Source organism: Calypte anna, chromosome 23 (assembly GCF_003957555.1).
Source record: "Calypte anna isolate BGI_N300 chromosome 23, bCalAnn1_v1.p, whole genome shotgun sequence".
NCBI lineage: Eukaryota > Metazoa > Chordata > Aves > Apodiformes > Trochilidae > Calypte > Calypte anna.
In genome coordinates this window covers 5,637,185-5,655,835 of record NC_044268.1, presented here as the reverse complement: position 1 = coordinate 5,655,835, position 18,651 = coordinate 5,637,185, and the positions used below count along the sequence as shown (strand labels likewise).

Below are 18,651 nucleotides of genomic sequence, written 5' to 3'. Positions count from 1 at the left end.
GATGATGTCCCTGCTCATCACTGGAGGAGGTGGATTAGGTGATCTTTGAAAGTCCCTTCCAACCCAAACCATTTGGTAATTCTAGACTCTGCCTCTGTAATGACTTGTGAGCAGGGTCCTGGGTGTCCCTGACACTTTCTCTACAGCTCTTTCACCTGCCCTGGGGCCAGCCCAGGTCCTGATGTCCATCCCTCTGCCTAGGGTTGAAGTGCATCTGCCTTTGCAGGGCTTTGGAGTAAACTGCACTGAGCTTGGGCATAGAAGGTTCATCTCATCCTTAGTTTGAAAATCAGTCAGAAGAGTTCTGCTTTTAGCTTAGCAGAAGGATCTTAGGAGTTGGAAGAGGAGGTTAAGGTGGGGAAGCAAGTTACACAAGTGTGTTCTTTGATCTGGAGGAAAACTGCAGTGCAGGTAAGCAAGAGGATTGGCCCCAAGAGGAGCATTCCTGGCACATGTTATCCTTAAATTGGACCTGTTCTGTGTTAGTTTGAGATGTTGAATCAACCTCTGTAGGCAAGGATTGCTTTGTTTTACATTCCTCTGTGCTTGTACAGACAACGTGCAGGGCTCTTGGAGGAGCTGGAACTGTGTTTCTGCTGCTCTCAACCTTGCACTTGTACAGCCCCAGGTCTGCCTGGGAGCCCCTCGAGAGACTTCTGCTGCTCCCAGGCCTGCCTTCCATCTCCTGCCTGTACAGGATTGTTTTTCCCAAAGGGATTGCATTCTTTTATTTATTTTCCCATGTAGCCTGACAGCCTGTTGAAGTCCTATTGATCTCCTGCTCTACTGATCTCCATGCAAAAACATGATTATTTTTCATCAACAGCAACTTGGGTGTTAGTGAAGTAGATGAATGTAATTGCTCCCTTACCTGTTGTGTTTGGGTTGCTTTTCCTGTTGAGGGGTTTTTATTTATTTTCTCCATTATTTATTTATTTTTATTAGAATTTGGAAGGAATTCTGCTTTTCAGAATACCTGTCTTCTCTGTAATCTCTCCAGTTATCCACATCCAGTTAAACCTCAGGTTTAACCTCATACCTCCAGACCTGCTTTGCAATACATTTGTGTCAACACAAAAAGCAAATGGTGAGCTTAAGTTTCTTGTCCTCAAGCAGAGTACACTGCAGGCTGGGAGCTCTTAAATCATCCTGTAAAGGAGTAGCCTATTTACTCTGTTATGCCATAGCCTTAAATATGCATGTCTAATGCTGGAGTACAGAGTTATCAGCACTTGTGGTGTAGAGGAGACACTGCTAAGCTGATGGTTCTTGCTTCCTCCATGGTAATTTCAAAACAGATGAAAGTACTTACTAATCTTCCTCTTCTTTTAGTTTTATTCCAACTTCAGCAGGCAAGGCTCATTTATTTTGTTAATTTGCTCTGAATGTGTTGTTGTTTCCTGTCTGGATTGCATCTCTCTTGTTCAGCCTGAAGATTTTCATTTGAAGATTGGCTGCTTGACCTCTGAGGCACTTGAGCAGGGCTCCAAATTCCCCTTCCAGCTCCCCATGCCACGCTGCAGGTGTTGCCTGGGTGAAGCTGGTGGTTCCAAACCCCATCTAAATAGGGCAGACTGTTCTTTCTGCTGTGTTCTCAACTTCAGAACAATCTTCCTTGGATTGATCCAAGCCAGGGATAACTTTGTCTCCTTCTCAGTAAGTGCAAAGCCTTTTTTTCTTCAGTCCTGCAGGAGCAGCACACGTGTGGCAGGTGCAGTGGCCCAAAGCCCTTGACTCTTGTTGATGTTTACAAATAACCTGGGTGGCATGGGGAGTCCTGCCCTCAGCAGTCATTAAAAAGTAAGAAACCAGAGCTCTTGGCACCTCTCTGCTCTGTTTTGTCCCTGCTGGCATCACCACCTCAGTATTTGAAGGCAAGGGTTTGTGCTGCCCGTGGTTTTCGAGGTATCCTCAGGGCTGAGGTGGAAGTGATGATAATGTTCTGATCAGAACAGGGGTTTTTCTGCTAGGATTTTTCTTTGCAGGTAGCCCTCGTGCTGAGAGGCTGGAGGATGCCAGGTCTGTGTGTGTGTGGTGACGTGTGTGGGGTTCCTAAAGCAGTTAAGAGTGTAAGAGGATTGCAGAGCCTGAGTCATTATCTGGGTTGCTGTGTGGCTTTCACCCTAGCAGTGTATAAATATGTTGATTATGGAGCATGTGTATCAGTTTGTTTTTAATGATTGATTCACGTTTAGAAAAGAGCTTATGGTTTATGTTTGCATTTTATACTTATTTTAATCATGCTTTGTATTTTTGTTTGTTTTGTTTTCTTTTTGTTGTGTTTTTTTTAATTGCAGCAGCTGTTGCCGGGTAAAAAGTTTTGGGAATCTGATGATTCCAGCAAAGATGGACCAAAAGGGATATTTCTGGGAGATCAGTGGAGAGACAGTGCTTGGGGAACATCAGGTAGCTCAATTATTTACTTAATTTAGTTGGGGGTTGAATACAGAATTGTGCAACTTACCTGCTCAACATCGCTGGCTGCTCTGGCTGACACAGCTTGTAAAAGGTTTTGAAAACCATCTGGGTTATTAATAGCAGACTAATAGAAAACCTCACACTGCTTTGTGGTAGAGCTAAAAGATGTCCATAGTTAGAAAAAGATTGTCTAATGGGAACAGGTGTACCCTTGTGTTTATCTGCTTAAAAAATGTTGATTTCCATTAAAATTTCAGTTTAAGCTTTCTGATGTCTTTTCTGTCTTGGGATGGATTTCTTGAAGTTTGGACAAATACTAGAGAACAAAATTATTAATAAAAACAACCCAAACCAAACAAAAAACCCACCCCACTATTTTTAAATACTAAACCAACCAAGCAAAACACAGCCACATTCAGTTTAAAGAAAGGAAAAAAATATGAAGTTTTGGGTTAGTAGTGTTGAAGTTTATCTGTCAAGAATATTGCTCCTTATCAGAGACCATCCCTTACTTGGAATTTGAGGGGAGAGTGTTCAGGTTGATTTTTAGTTAAATGTCAAAAGAAAATCACATGCATGTGCTGAATTTGAAATGCTAACCTTTTACTTTTTATTTTCTGTGCTTTCTACGTGTACTGAATATGGGCCTTGAACACTTGAGTATCTCCTGCAGCTTCCAAACAACTGCAGAGAACTCCAGCTCCAGGGGAGCTGTGATCCAGAGCACTTGCTCCTGTGTTTTGTTTCATTTTGGTTTTTTCCCCCTGCCAAAAATATCCATTATTAGAGTGAAGGTACTGAGATAATGGTAAGGGCATTTTTTATGATTTAAATGTCAAAACAGCTGTGAAAAAAAAAAAAGGGAATAAAGCTTCTCAAAATCTGATGGGCTGAACCTTGCTGAGTCTGGCTGGGTACTGGGGAGATTTTTGGGGAGGCTCCAGCTGTCTGTTAGCAGCAGTGCCCACATCCAGTCCTCAGCAGCAGTTAGTGCTGGTTTTACTGGTATAAACTGAAGCTGAGGGTGGATTAAAGGGCTGAGCCTCTGAATAGCAGCAGCTGAGGAAACTTTCTCCTCCTCTGCCTCTGTTGTTGGGCTGGTTACATCCAGCAGACAGGCAGGGCAGACATCTGGGGGAGGTAATCTCCTCCTCTGCCTGATCACAGATCTATCTCCATGAGTCAAAGCTCTTTGCCTCATCTCTTCCTTTGTTTATTCTCAATTATTCCTGTGCACCTTACAGCCTTTATTCCTCAGCATGGCCTGCACTGCTCCCTGGGACTAAGGGGAGGCACACTTTTCCCTTTTGCTCATCTAAAATGAAGAGCAGAGCAATGATTTAAGCAGTTTGCACAAGGTGGCTGCCCCAGGGCAAGGAGCACAACTTGGAGGTGGGGTGTGGAAGTGTCCTTGGCCGGAAGACTGGTTTGTTCCACAAACTGGGGAGCTAATAAAGCCTGGTTTTTGTAAGCTATCCTTTGCTCCATCCATTTCCCTTTCTCTCTGTGTCCACTCTATGCAGCACCCTCCTGGATGGCCTTGGCTCTTCACTGCTCTGCCTTCAAGTTGTAGTTTTAAAGCATTTAAAGCCACTACCACTAAAACAACCAGTCCTGTCTGCCACAAGCCACTGCTGCTTTCTTCCCCTCCTGCTGATACAAGCAGTTACACAGCAGTGCAGTGATACCTGCTAGGGAACTGAGCTGAGTCAAAACCAGTTTTTCTCTTTGCTTTGTTAACTTTATCCCCAGAAAAGGCTCCCCAGTCCACATCACTTTGTGGCTACAAAGATGCTTGTGCTGGCTTGAAGGAGAAGGCAGGAAAATGCAGCCAGGAGCAATGCCAGAATGACAGGAGAATGACAGGAGCTTGGACAGCTTATGCCTTCTTTCTAAGGAACCTACAGCAGCAATATCATTGCCTGTCCCTTCCAGCATCCCCTGCTCTTTCTGCTGCCTGTTGTTGGTGTCTCACTGGCTCTTCAGAGCAGGCAGGAGTGGAGAACTTCTTCCCTTGCTGGGGATGTAAGGTCTGCTGCTGCCCAGCCAGTGGTTTTTCCAGAGCCTTTTGCAGACATTCATCCCTGGTCTGTTCTGGTTGGATCTCAAACCCTCAGGCTGCAGGGATGATGAAGCACTGGGGCTGATGGAGGAGGACAGGGCATCAGGAAGAAGAAATGAAGTTCTCATGAACTTTTCTAGAGGAAATACCAGCCAAGAGAAACTCTGATCATGACATGAAAATGGCATTTCATGAGACCAATAAAATGTAGGTTGGTACAACAGCAGGATGGTGTTTTAAATGACAAACCCCGACTGATTGTTTTGCCACTGTACTAATGCAAGAGTTTTAGTAAAACCAAAAGCAGAACTTTTGGGTTTTTAAAATGTTAACCCTTACCTAGAGACTTAAATTTCTGGAATTTTATTATTTTAGATTTAAAATATAGTTGTCATTTCTGCTAATATTATAGTGTAGTATTTAAAAAATGAGGAAGACATCATCAGAGTCAAGAAGTTGTCACTTAGTACAATTGAGACCTTAGAGATTATGTATTTAATGGCTTCCTTCCTTTGATCAGTTGGATCTATTTGTAAGAATTACCCATGTTTTTGTTCCAGATCACTCTGTTTCCCAACCAATTATGGTTCAGAGAAGACCTGGTCAGGGGTTTCATGTGAATAGTGAAGTCAACTCAGTGCTTTCACCACGGTCAGAGAGTGGAGGACTTGGAGTTAGCATGGTGGAGTATGTGTTGAGCTCATCTCCTGGAGATTCCTGCCTAAGGAAAGGAGGATTTGTAAGTGTGCCCAATTCTGACCATTTGAGTTCCCATTATGTTCTTTTCTTCATTTGCTGCTTGGTTGGTTTGTTTGTTAATCCATTAGAGGCAACTGTTTCTTATTCTTTTTATTTATTTTTATTTTATTAAAGCTACCTTTAAAATGGGTCAGCTAGCAGTTCAACACTTCTTGATTTAGGGGATGCAGTCTGGGAGGTTCTGTAAAGGCAGCTGCCAGTCCCTGGTCCTTCACCCCCATCTGAGCTTGACTTTGCAGAAGTATTACAGATACACCTCAGGGTTTTTTGTGGCTGCTTTATTGCTGGCTAAGAAGAAAAAGCTCCATGGAATGATGCTAGGAACCTACCATAGCTCCAAAAGCCACTCCAGCTGGGGAATGCTTTGTGGGGTGGGGAGCAGAGTTGCTGCTGCCTCAGCTCTGAGGATGTGGTGTGAGGGGCATAATCAAAACCTCTCCCTGTAGTGGGGGGGAAAAGGGGGCTGCATCTCAGCTCTACCTCATCAGCCATGTGCTGGGTCAGGGATTGTTGAAAAGCATAAAAGTGTAGAGCAGGTTTGTTACTGTACAGCTGCTGTGCTCATCTCTTCAGGGAGCTGATTTGTGCTTTCCTTGATCCATCCTCTTATTTTTGTACCTCATTAGTGGGCATGGGATAACCTTGTTGAACCCTGAGAAAGATGATTTTTGAGGAATGAACAATCTGTGGAAGGGTCCAATTTATCATCCAAATTGGGGGTTAGAGAGGTGTCTGCTCTGCAGAATTCATCATCAGGATGCCAGTTGTGAAACGAAGGGGCTTGCTGGTGAATAGCACATTCTTTGGCTGAGGATTGGGCTCCAAATTTGTGTTTAGAATTAGCATTTCCAAGTCTGCTCTTCAGTATTAAGGAAGCATGACTTAACAAGAAGCATCAGAAAATTATTGCTTTCACGACTATGTATTTTAATCTAAATATGGGGGAAAATCCCCTCCCTCCAAATAGGGAGAATGGAAAAACAATTTAGTTGATAGAGGGTCCAAATGCCCTGTTTTGTGCAGAGCACTTTTCTCTCAAATGAAGCAGCAGACAGGGTCTGAATGTCTCTCTTTGTGACAGCACCAAAGCTGTCTGATAAATGTGTTTATATGCCCCTTGCTGTTTTTTATCATAAATTAAGTTGTTTTTCCTCTCCCTTTTGTTGTTCAAAACTCTGCCCCTGGCATAATCACCCTTTATTCTTCTCCCAAATGAAGTAAAATGAAAACATTAAGGGCAGGAATGCTGCAGATGTAATACCACTTGTAAAATGCTCAGCAGAACAGAAACTCTTTTTTATCTTTTCTTTCATTTCACCCCCCCCCCTCCCCTTAAAATGCTCTTTAGGATTATATGAACCAGTGATTGAGACAGTGATGGTTCTGAGTGCTCTGAAATGAGCTGGACCTTGGAATTTGCTGTACAAATCTCAGCAGTGCCCCCCAAAACTGAGGTGATTCTGTTCTGCTCAAATGCATCCACTTGTCTCATCAATTACTGCATCTTTGACACTGAGACAGAGGCCTTAGGAGGTTCATTTTAGACCTCTTCAGTACATGCTGTCTTATTTAAAAGTTCCTGAGTTAATTTTGAAGGGCTTAAGCCTTGTCTAGAAAGAGGATTTGAATTAAGTATTCTATAAAATGATTTTGGGGTGGGATTTCTAAAGAGCCTGTAGAAGCAGAGCCTGAATTACTAAGTGGAAGAAAAGTGAGTAAGTAGATAAAACCTCCCTTGGAAGAGTGAGAACTCATTTCTTTGGTTAGGATTGACTGTTTTGCTTTTTTACATTTTTATTTGTAAGCACTAATGTTTGCAAGTGAGTCACTTGATTGTGCCATGTTTCTTTGGTCTGTTACCATCTGGGAATAAAAGCAAAAGGGATCTGGGAGCTAAGCTTGTTAAAATAATGTCTCTTTTTGCCTAGGGGCCAAGGGATGCTGAGAATGATGAGAATGACAAAGGGGACAAGAAAAACAAGGGCACATTTGATGGTGATAAATTAGGAGATCTGAAGGAGGAGGGGGATGTGATGGATAAAACAAATGGTTTGCCAGTGCAGAATGGAATCGATGCAGATGTCAAAGACTTCAGGTATGTGCATGATTAGTTAATAATTAATCAGTGCCACACTTAACAGTTTTGGAAAGATATTCCATGCTGTTATGAAAAAACCCTTGACTCATTGCAGCAGTGTCACAAGGAGGTTGTAATGTGGCCAGGGAAGAACTGTTGAGAGAAGGTGAAGGGTGACATCTGACAGCTCTCATCTGTGCAGCTCTAGCTCTGTAGATTGTAATCTTGTTTTATTTTCATACCTGGTTTTAATTACTCTTTGGGATTCCTATGGAAATACCTCCTGAAGATATGGGCTCTGCTTATGCACACGTCCAATTTTAGTTGGGCTTTTGGAGTTTTCTTGTAGCTCTCAAGAGATGAAAGCTTTCTGAAATTGTGATTATTGATATAATCAATGTATTTGTGTTTCTTGGTAGTTTACCTGCTCATCCTGCTGACATGCAGGAAGACTGTAAAAGCAAAACAAATGTGCTGTGGGGCCTGTCCTGGCCCTTGCAGTGAAAGGAACCATTTCCCACTTGAGTCCAGTCCTGAATTAGGACATTATGGCAGCTATTTTAGGAAGGTTTCAAGTGAGATGCAGTGTCAGAGTGTTACCTGGTTAATAATTACCAAATAGCTTTATGAATAAATAAAATTACTGAAATCCTGTCTTGTTATGGTTGACTCTGCTCAGCTGAGGAGAAAAAATATAAATAGAAAATAAAAATGGACCGTGACATACTGCTATTGTAACAGGTCTTTGAGGTGAGGGGACTGAGGGTTTTGTGGATTATTTGGTGTGGGTTTTTTTTTTGTGTGTTAAACACACAGCATTGAGTACAATTCATTTAAGGAACTATTTCAGACCATTTTTTATTTTTTTTTTTTGTCTTCCTTTACAATGACATCTAGCAGCAGTTCTGGTGTGTGCTGGTGGCTGCTGGTGCTAAGCAGTGCTGTGTGACACAGTGCTGAGGGGACATTCTTGGTGACAAATGTCTTTTTCTTTCTCCACAGCCGTACCCCTGGTAACTGCCAGAACTCTGCCAGTGAAGTGGATCTTCTGGGTCCAAACCAGAATGGTTCAGAGGGCTTAGCCCAGCTGGCGAGTACTAACGGTGCCAAACCAGTGGAGGATTTCTCCAACATTGAATCCCAGAGTGTCCCCCTGGATCCCATGGAGCACGTGGGCATGGAGCCTCTTCAGTTTGATTATTCTGGCACTCAGGTACCCGTGGACTCAGCCGCAGCCACCGTGGGGCTCTTTGATTACAATTCCCAACAGCAGGTAAAGTGTCAGCCCTTGCTCCTACCTCACTGCTCTGCTGTGTCCAGGAGAGTCTTTTTGGGGTTAGCCTGAGCTCAGGCTCCTTTTGGGGAGGGGGATGAAGGCTTTGGAACAGTTTTCTCATCTCTCTGCCATCTCTAGAGTGCTGCATGTGTCCATCTCGTGAGCTCGAGGCAGCAGATCTGCTCCACATGGCCACACTTAACAGCAGTCTTGGGGACCTGTAATTAACAGCAGGTTTCTGGGTAGTGATCCTCTTTAGCTTGAGTAAATTTGCATTGGAGAAGAGCTTTAAAACCAGTAAAACTGCTAAACAAAAAACCAGCCATCCAAAGAGCAACCCATCCTTGAGCCCTTAAAATGATTTAAAGGTCAAAGGACTTTCCAGCCTCAGTGTTGCAGCCCTGCTTTGGGATCTCTGCCTTACCCAGCTGGAGCAAGAATCATGAGTTTAAACACAGACTTGTGCATGATTTCAGACCTGAGGTCAGAGTCCAACACTACAGAACTTGATCTCAGCCCAGTGGGTTTGACCTTTTTTCCCCACACAAGCAGCCCAAGTTTCTCCTCCTGGACAAGCCAGGCAAATCCTTGCTCTGCTCTTGGCTCCTGCTGAATGCTGGGCCCAGATCCAGCCATCAACTTGTAATCCACTCTTGTTCCTTCTAGTTTGGGCAGTGATTGTAAACTTTTATTGCCTTCCTTTTGTAACTATGATATCCCTGAAAGAAGAATAAAATCCTTTGTTGGAGCTGATTGCAGGAGTATAGAACTAGCCCTGGGCTTCCTGAAATACCTGATCTGTTTTTAGCAAGGTAGCCTGCTGGCACTCTGTGTTGAGGAAAGGCTGTTGCTAGGTTGGTGCTAAAAGCCCACAGTCAGAGTTATGATAGTCCTAAAAGCAGTGTAAATATCTGTGTTATAGCTTAATTGGTAGTTATGTTGTATGTTAGGGAGGTTAATGATGGACAGTTTTTTAATGATTAAACTAAAGAGCCCTCTCCAGTCATCTGTCAGAAGGAAAGAGGCCCTGAACCAAAGGATCTCATCTGGACAAGTGCCTTTCTCAGCCTGTTGGGAAGCAATGTGGGCTGGGGAGGGATTACTGCAGCTAAAAGCAATATTAAGAAGGGATGTGTAATCTGATTAGAGATGTCAGATGTTTATATTGCAGGGAAAAACTGGCTTATGGAGATGTCATCTTAGGATGGTCCCATAACTGCAGGGCACAGAGGGGATGCTCTGGGTGCTTCGAGTTCTCTCAGTCAAGCCTGGGTGCTGCAAATGATGCTTTAGTTGTGGGCATGTGTGGAAAGAGGTTTGTTTTTCTGTCATGTGGGGTGATCCTACTGAACTCCTCTGAAACTATGTCAGTAGTTCCTAGGTTTTCATTCTGGATGTGTTTCCTAACAGTTTAAATTGCTCCAGGCATAGATTTCTGTCATTTCAGCCTCACTTTGTAAATTCCAGTTCATATTTCCATTAAAGAGGTTTCTTTTCCTTTTCCCACTCACTGGAGCCCACAGTTCAGTACTGATAGACAGTTTAACCTTCTTTGCATATGCAGGAGGGTTCCAGATAAGATGACTGAAAGCTATAATGGAACATTTTTGCCTTTTGTTTCCTGGAACCCAGGCCTTTGCTGTCAGTAGATGGGGACAGTGTGTTGGGGCTTTATTAATGCAGAGTTATTAAATACACAGAAATGATGATTCCCAGAGCTCCTGTGGCATAGGGGGTAATCTGGCTAAGTAAAGCCTGAAGTTGTAATCATTTTTATTGGCTCTACTTCCTTTTATATGCTACAGGGAGTATGAAAGCAGCAGCTGCACAAAATCCTTCCTGCTTGCAATTTCTTCTCTGTAAGTTGAGTCTAGAGCTTGGGTTTGCAGCCTTGCAGAAACTGTCACTGAAAGCTGGCAGAGGGTGAGGCTGGTGGTTTGAATTGCTGCCTGGCTTTAGGTATCAGCCTTTTCCTGAGCTTTCTTTGGAGGGGAAACTCCATAGAGGTGTGAGAGGAGATCAGCTGCAGGTGGGAGCTGCTGGCGTGTGCTTGGGAAGCAGCTCAGGAATATTGACTGAGGGAGTGAGCTGGGGCTAAGTCTTCAGGAGTCTTTGACTTGAGGATGCAGATATACTCATCTGGAGGAGATGAAAGGACTTTGCCTAGCCTGCTCTTTATTCCTCCCTTCTGTCATACCAGGAGTATTAGGGAAGGGAGCATCTTTTCAGTCTCCCTCTGAGTCTGGAGGTGAGGTCTGGCAGCTGCTGACAGCAGCCATTTGCAGAGTGGTTTTGGTAGCATGGCTTGATTTCAGCAAAAGCAAAATGCACAAAGCTAGTGTGGGTCCTTGTGTGTCTGAAAGTCAAATTTAGCAGTCATCAGCTGTGCTCACAAGAGAGAGTGAGCAGACAAGAAAAAATACAACAGCAGCAGGTGAAATATTCATGCTTTGAGTAGCTGTGTATCTTTTGATAGTACTTCTAATTTAGAAATGAATCATTGGGATACGTTTGGGAGGTGTGGAAGTCATCACACATGTGAACTGGGCACAAGGAAAAAATATTTTCAGAGAAGATAAGTGCTTTTTTGCCCTCAAGACAGGCAACTAATAATCTAGCCTTTTCCTCTGCTCTTCAGCTTGACAGAATACACATTAACAGACTGGAAAAACAGATCCCAGGGATGCAAAACAGTGTGAAAATTAAAGGTTTTGGTGAAGTATTTGCAGCTGAAGAAAGAGAAACTATTGGGTTGCTGAACTCAATGCAAAAGCAGACCACAAACCCAAACAGAGCTGTTCTAGAGGTGTTTCTATCCAGCAGTTTAGGGGTTATAGAATTTCTTTTGGCCATATCTGCTGATGAGTGAACAAGATGCTGCTGGAGCCTCCTACAGAGCCAGTATTCCTCATTCCATTTTCTGTAGGTCACCTTGTCCACGGTGCCCTTGCTTTTTTTAAACTAGAAGATGTCAGTAGAGGATTTGATCCAGCTCCTAATGACAGATGGGATATTAACAAAGATTACACCCATTATAAACACTGAGCTTTGTGTAAGCATCAAGTATTGTTGAGTGACCTGGTCAAAAAAAGTAACAGAAGGTGTGGTCTGCATAAAGACTGCCAGGAATGTTGTAGGGCCCTCCTGATGTTAGGTCCAGGGAGGTGATAACATTACTGTGTGTGTGACTGTTGCTCCATAAGCAGTGTTATGATACACCTTGGATAGATGGAGGGGCCTCAAAGGGGGGAGCAGACTTTGGGAAAAGCAGTTGTGGGCAGGTTGCTGGCACATGGAGGATCAATTCTGGATCCTCTAAGTGCTGAGTTCCACATTTCAAATCTGATACTGAGCCCTGACATGTTTTTTTCCTCCTCCTTTTGAACTTGTGAAAAGACAAGAAAATAGAGGTAGGCTACCTGCCTTTTTTCCTATTTTCTGTCTAAATAGTGCAGTTGCTTGTCTGCTCTCAGGAGAACTGATTCCAATTTTTGCCTATAAAAATCACCCCTCATTTTCTAAATGATTCCATGCTTCATGATGGTTGGGAGTTTCTGCCAAAAATTTGGACAGAATTATTATTGCTGCTTCTGACAGCTCCAAGTGGCTCCCTTGTCTTGCCTGAAAGGAGGGCAGAGATAATAGGTGTGAAAATTGTATAGCATTTAGGACCAATTCTTTTTCCAAGTGAGTGGAGAGAGAAAACCTTTATCACAGTGGCTTGTGGAGTAGTTCACACCTCAGAAATGATCACTTTTGGAATTCAGCAGGGTGAACATTGCTCCTGCATAGTTTCAGAGTGGCTGCTCAGCTTGGGTACCCCTAAAGGTTTTAATTGGAATGAGGGATGGGCAGATAATGGATTGACTCAGGGAGGGTTTCACTCAGGTAGAAGCCTCTGCTGTGGCATAAGAAGCTGGGGAAGGAAACTTGAGAAGGACCTGGATGAATGGAAAGAAAAAAAGCAAAAATACTTTTTCTTCACAAATTAATTATTTATTGAGAAGGACTTCTCAGTGGCATTGCCCATTGCTCCCTAAGCACTGGTACATACTTTGGATGACTTAACCAAAACATCCCCAGCTCTGCTTTCTGTCTGGGGTCAAAGAAGAGTTCACACTCCTTGTCTGATGATCCTCTGTCTCACACAGGGGATGCTGGAGGTGGAAGGGAAGCATTTTATCCAGGGGTTGGGGAACTCCAGAGCCTGGCTGCCCATCTGATGACTCTTGGAGCCATCTCAGGAGCATCATTTCCCCGTGCCTTGCTCTGCAGCCTGCCTGCCACCCCCCTTCACCCCTGCAGTCCATCTGGGAGAGCCACACAGGTTGTTCACTGGTGCAACTGGGATTTCACTGGACACAGTGGTGGTCAAGAGTTGGGAGTGCTTGTGGCAGCTCCTGGTGATCCACAGGCTGCAGTTTGGGGCTGTTTGTGGAGGAGACAATGGCATCCAGGCATTGTTCAGAGAAAACCCTGGCTGGGGTTTAGCTGTGTTTCAGAAATAGTTTTTTTTTTTCCCTGTAATAGGTGGATTATCTCAGGCAATTGATTCTGTGGAGGTTTAGGGGTTTTTTTTTTCAGTTCCTTTTGAAACGCTTCCCTTGAAAGAGGAGTGTCTGTAACATGGATCTAGTGTCTGAAAATAAACCTAGTGTAAAGGAATTGCTTTAAAAGGAAGTAAGAGAATGCTTTTTCTGCATGAGTAAAGGCCCATATTTGTGCTTTTGTCCCTTTTAGCTGTTCCAAAGACCCAATGCACTTGCTGTGCAACAGCTGACAGCAGCCCAGCAGCAGCAGTATGCCCTGGCAGCTGCCCACCAGCCTCACATAGGTAAGTCTTGCATTTAATACCTTAGATTTACTGGAATTTAATACCTTAGATTTTACTGGTCTTCTGTTAGCCCTCAGAAATACATTGGGGAAAACAGCAGGGAGAAAGGCTTGGTAGGTTTTAGAGAATCCTAAATTGTGTGTTTGCAACTGGCAATCGACACGTAAGCAGAAGTGTGGTGTGTGAAGATCTGCTTGAAAAACTTTGGAGGTATCAGTTGCACACTTTCAAAGCTCTAGAGCTCTCATGTCTGGCAGGAATGACATTTCTCCCCTTCTTGAGAGTGCTGTTCAGTAATGAAAGCATTTTGAAGTACTTGCTCTGAGTGAGGCATGAATTGAGGTGAGCAGCACGGTGAAGGGAGGGAAAAATGCACAGTTGTGTATACAGCTGAACGTGCCTCCTGGGGTTCAGCTGCCTGAAGTCTGACTAAGTTAAAGATGTAATTTATGCAAACCCATGGTTCATATTATTGAACCAGTGTAGATTAACTTGGAAGGATACTTTATCCTGTGTGTACAAAACCAGATCTGTAGAAGGGCTACTTGGGGATGACTGGAGTTAAACTATTTTAAACATTTTTAGCACAATGAGCACTTTGAGTTGTAGTTCTGCCTACCCAAAGCCCACCACCAACATTCTGAGACTCTCCCAGCTCTGTGCAGTGCACTTGTGTCCTTACTGGAGTTCAGCAATGGACTTGAATTAAAATTATTTAGCTTTTTCACTAACTCCTCTCCACCTCCCCTGCTGCCCACACAGGGCAGTGGGAGTGCCCTGCCATGTTGCCTCTACACTCCTGAGCTCCTTCCAAACTAATGAATTGAAGTGTTAGTGTTGTGTAGTGGGCATGAACTCAGAGAGTAGGATAAACTAGTTCTTGATTAACTTCCCATAGGAAATATGGAATAGTAACAAGTGATAAAATAATGTTAATATCTAGCTGGTCACCTAAACAGCAAGGGTGTATCTGCACTGCAGAGATACCTGAGCCAGTCTGGGTGTTGTGTACAGACAATTTTACCACTTCAACTTCCCTTGGAATTAGCTTTCTTCTCTGGAGGATACATCCTGTAGGTTCTACAATCTACAACCCTGTAGATTGTTCTCTTAAGAGGCTGGGAAATGAAGTGGTTGCTCACTGCTGGGAGAAACCAACCTGCAAAAAGCTCAAAAAATACTTTTGTGTTCACCCCCTGGGTAGCCAGAGGTGTTTTTGGTAGGGCTTGAGTTCTAGTGAAGTTTGTTCTTACTGACAGGTATGTTTTCAGCAGGTTTAGCTCCTGCTGCCTTTGTCCCCAACCCATACATCATCAGTGCTGCACCTCCAGGAACGGATCCCTACGCAGCTGGACTCGCGGCCGCTGCCACGTTAGGTGAGATACTTCAGTTGTCTGCATTGCATTTGTGACCATTTTCTGTATCAAAACTGCTCTTTACCTTGTGCCTGGTGAAACTAAATAGCAGTACATTGTCATTTCTGGAGAGAGAGACTGGGGTGTCATTGAGTTGGGAGAGGATTTGTCTTGGAAATGTGATTTTCTGTGGATGAAATGTGATAATTAGTGTCTAACACTTGGGCTCCCTCTCTTTGGAGGATAAACAACAGGAACAAATCTGAAATGAAACACTTGCAGATGTAAAAGTTGATACCTTTGGGGTTTTTTTTGATAACTGACAGTAGCTAGAGAACTCTGAAATTAAACTACTTAGATGTGAGATGTGTTTTCCTGCCAGGACAGTTGTATCTCTTTGCTGATTTAGCTTGATTTTCTGTAGTGCACCAGAGCACTTGCCCTTTTGCTAGAGCCTGTTAGGAACTGATGCTTTTTAGGTTCTCTAGGTAAAACCACTGCCACTAGGCCTGCTGTGAGGCTTGGATTATGAACCTGCAGTTTTCCAGATGGCAAACAAGGATGGTGACTCTGACAAGCCATGCAAGGCCTTTCTCTGGATGTTCATATCATGGAATCATAGAACTGGCTGGGTTGTAAGGGAGCTCAGAGATCATCAAGTCCAACCCTTGATCCACTCCTGCTGCAGTTCCCAGCCCATGGCACTCAGTGCCACATCCAGGCTCTTTGGAAAGATCTCCAGACACGGAGAATCCACTACTTCCCTGGGCAGCCCATTCCAATGCCTGATCATCCTCTCCAGAAAGAAATTCTTTCTAATCTCCAACCTAAACCTCCCCTGGCACAACTTGAGACCCTGCCCTGACTGTCCTAGCCAAAACTGTTGTTTCTTGACATGCCAGCTTGGTACAACAGCTTATCAGGCAGTGTGAAGAACACATTGTACATTGAACTTCTGCTGTGTGTGCCATGAAGTCCATGCCTAAGCATTGAGGGCAAAAGAAGAATGTACTTTTATAATATTTTTATAGCCATCCTCTTCTTTCTGGAAGCCACCAGGAGAGGAAACCACCTCCATTTGAAATAAAAACTGATTTTTAGTGGAGCCTGCGTGCTGTTTCCACACTCCACTTCCAACTGGGATACCCATTGAAGATCTCTTTCATTGTGGGATAGTTTGTACCAAATCAAAACCATAAAACATTGGTTGTAGGTGAATACAGAGCTCTGCCAGAGGCTGCTGTGGTTTGGTACATGGCTTTATGGCATGTTGAACAGCTCTTGCATAACTCCTGCTTAGCTTTTAAGCTTTGAGGCCAGTATCAGGTCAAGGTCTGAAATGAGATTTCAGCAACTGTTACCCAGTTGGATGGTGTTTTTTGTGGATCATATGGAAATATGTAAAGAATCAAGATTATATGGGCTTTGGATTTAGTGGCTTTTTGTGAATTTTGTGCACTGATTGCATAAGAACAAGGCAAGATTAAGGTAACAGCATATTGTTGGCAAACAAATGATGCTGTGATTAAATGGAAGACAGCCAAGAGCTAGAGTACAAGGATATTTCTAATAGTCCAGAAGTTGATAAACTATCATGTGATGATGAATGTGTGGCAGTGAATGAATGACCTGAACTCTTGCTGGCAGATAGAAGTAGGAAGCTTCAGGCAGGACTTAGTTGGGGAAGATTAGCAAGTCCAGTCAGGAGAGGGGCTTTGTAAACAAATGCTACACAAAGAGGATTCTGGTTGGCCTTTTTGTATCACCTCAGTGCTTCTACACCCAGTGCTCATTCTTCAGTAACACTGATATTTAGTGGAGCAGGAGGTCAGTGTCTTGGTTTTGTAGAAAGATGCAACTGCTGCCACGTTCTGAGGAAACAGCAAACCTGTTTGCCACAGCTTTACTTTTTCTAAGCAATATTGAAGCTGCAGCTGCTTGAATATTTGAACCTTATGGTTTGAAGTAGGAAATAACACACCCCAGGATACCTCAAAGCATCCCAAAATTGGCATCAAGGTCTTGACTTCAGAAAATTTTTAAACTTTGGCTCTTGAAAGCAAAACAGCAGAAGGTGTAATGTGCTGCAGTGTAGTGTTACACCACTGAGAACCAGGAGTCACTTCATCTGTCTCATTGGGCTTTGGACCCTAGAAATGGCAATACAACAAACTTCACTCCTTGCTGATGTTTGCTTTAGGAAAAGCACCTTTTCTGTCTAGACCTGAGTGGTTTTGTCTCTTCAGTGACTGTAGCAGTGAAGGGGTGTGGGGCAGTTCAGATGTTCAGAGTTCTGTATAAAGTCAGAAAGTCCTCCCTGATGTGTATGGGAGTATGGGGAGGGCTTGGAGAAATGTATGAGATGGAAGAAATGAGCTTAGAGTTGTTGCCAGTTTATTCCTTGCAGTTACTCTTGGAATGGAGAGGAAACTTTGTGTGTTTCAGTGGCGATAATTCTGTCAGTTAATATTCTGCCATTCTGGCAGCTTTTTCATGACTGTAAGCCTGCCAGCCCTGTGATGGTCCTCTCTTCTACCCAGCAACAGTAGGGATTTGAAGAACAAATCTGAACGCAATGGGAAGGGTTTCTGAGACTCAAGAAGGGACAAGTTGGGACGTGTTGATGCCCTCTGAGGTCCTGTGTTTCAGGTAGAAATGTGGTTTTGTTCCTTGTAGAGAAGTGGATACTGGAATAATCTGCAGGAAGGAGGAACACAGTGCTCCTGCACTGAAGGTGGAACAGGTTTGGCTGTGTTTGCACTCTGCTTCTCAAGCCTGGGGTTCTTAGAAGCCTCTTTCACTGGGTGCTGCCTTGTGTCCTGTGCAGAGTGGGCTCAGAGCTGGCAGCAGGTATGGGTACATGCACATCATCCCCAGGCCTGGCTGTGGGGAGCCCCTGGGGCTGGCTGTACCCCAGCCAGGGGCAGGATGCTGGGCAGGGCTGCCCCCTCCCTGTGCTCCCCCCTGTGCTGTGCTCTGCAGCAGGGTTTTTGCATGGGGTTTGCAGCAGAGCTGGTTCAGTTCAGATGTTTCTCACCCTCATCCTTACAAATCAGCACTTCTCAGGTATCTGCAGTTCCCATGAGGCTGCTGGGAAGGGGTCAGCTCACCAGGAGCTGGTAACTGGTGAAGCTGCTGTTTGCAGTGCTGGTCAGAGCTGAGCTTCTGGAGGTTGGCTAACCCACTGGTCACTGAGCCCTCATCCTTGGCAGGAGGGAGTGGCTCTCCCTGCAGAGAGCTGGCCCAGCTTCTGCTTACAGAGATTTGAGTCTGAACGCTGAGATTAAACCCAAAAAACTTGGTTCTGAACACACTTACACGTGGTCTTCCTAATATTTCTTGAAAGGAAGGTTTGGGGGTGTCTGTGGCCAATGTGTGAGACACAGTCGTGGGAATACTTGATTTCAAAGGCAGTGGAGTGAATTTATTTTCTGGTGTGTAAGTTAATAAGTGTAAAAGCAGGTGCAATATCTCCTGAAGTAAAGAAACACTCTGCCTCTTTCTTTCTGAGTCTGGCAATGATGACACACTTGCCCTCACTGAGAGCACAGCTCAATAATGAGCCTCACCATGTGCGCAATGAGCTGAGCCAGACTCGCAGCTCTTTTAAACCCAGCTGCCTGCTAACTTCAAAGGCTTTGTGTCTCTTCTTTCAAATACCTTAGGCTTCTTGCAGATCTCATGAGCAACCCCTAACTAGGAAAAAAACCCAACAAACCAACCATCTAGACTATGCTTGTTTGATAATTAGCACGGAGATTAAAATAACCCAGAGAAATACCCAAATTTTTGCCTGGATAAAGGGGGTTGCAGCAACTTCCTGATAGGCTGAGGGCAAACACTGACTAATTACTTGCATAAAATGGAGCA

At 44.0% G+C, this 18,651-nt stretch overlaps 1 protein-coding gene and 1 non-coding gene across 13 annotated transcripts in view; both read left to right on the top strand.

The window, feature by feature from the left end:
• PUM1 (pumilio RNA binding family member 1) overlaps positions 1-18,651 on the top strand; it is a 70,722-nt gene that overhangs the window by 24,797 nt on the left and 27,274 nt on the right. For 5 of the 12 annotated variants that reach the window (XM_030464226.1, XM_030464227.1, XM_030464223.1 and 2 more), the window contains 6 exons: positions 2,298-2,406; positions 5,041-5,219; positions 7,168-7,334; positions 8,319-8,589; positions 13,333-13,426; positions 14,686-14,802. In XM_030464226.1, coding sequence (XP_030320086.1) covers positions 2,298-2,406; positions 5,041-5,219; positions 7,168-7,334; positions 8,319-8,589; positions 13,333-13,426; positions 14,686-14,802 — 937 coding nt within the window. Of the gene's footprint in view, positions 1-2,297; positions 2,407-4,514; positions 4,688-5,040; positions 5,220-7,167; positions 7,335-8,318; positions 8,590-13,332; positions 13,427-14,685; positions 14,803-18,651 lie in introns of those variants that run through there. The other 7 variants (XM_030464231.1, XM_030464229.1, XM_030464235.1 and 4 more) reach the window with 5 other exon arrangements.
• Positions 18,293-18,375, top strand: LOC115599595. The gene has a single exon (XR_003988521.1). It is a non-coding gene; the product is annotated as a small nucleolar RNA SNORD103/SNORD85 (small nucleolar RNA).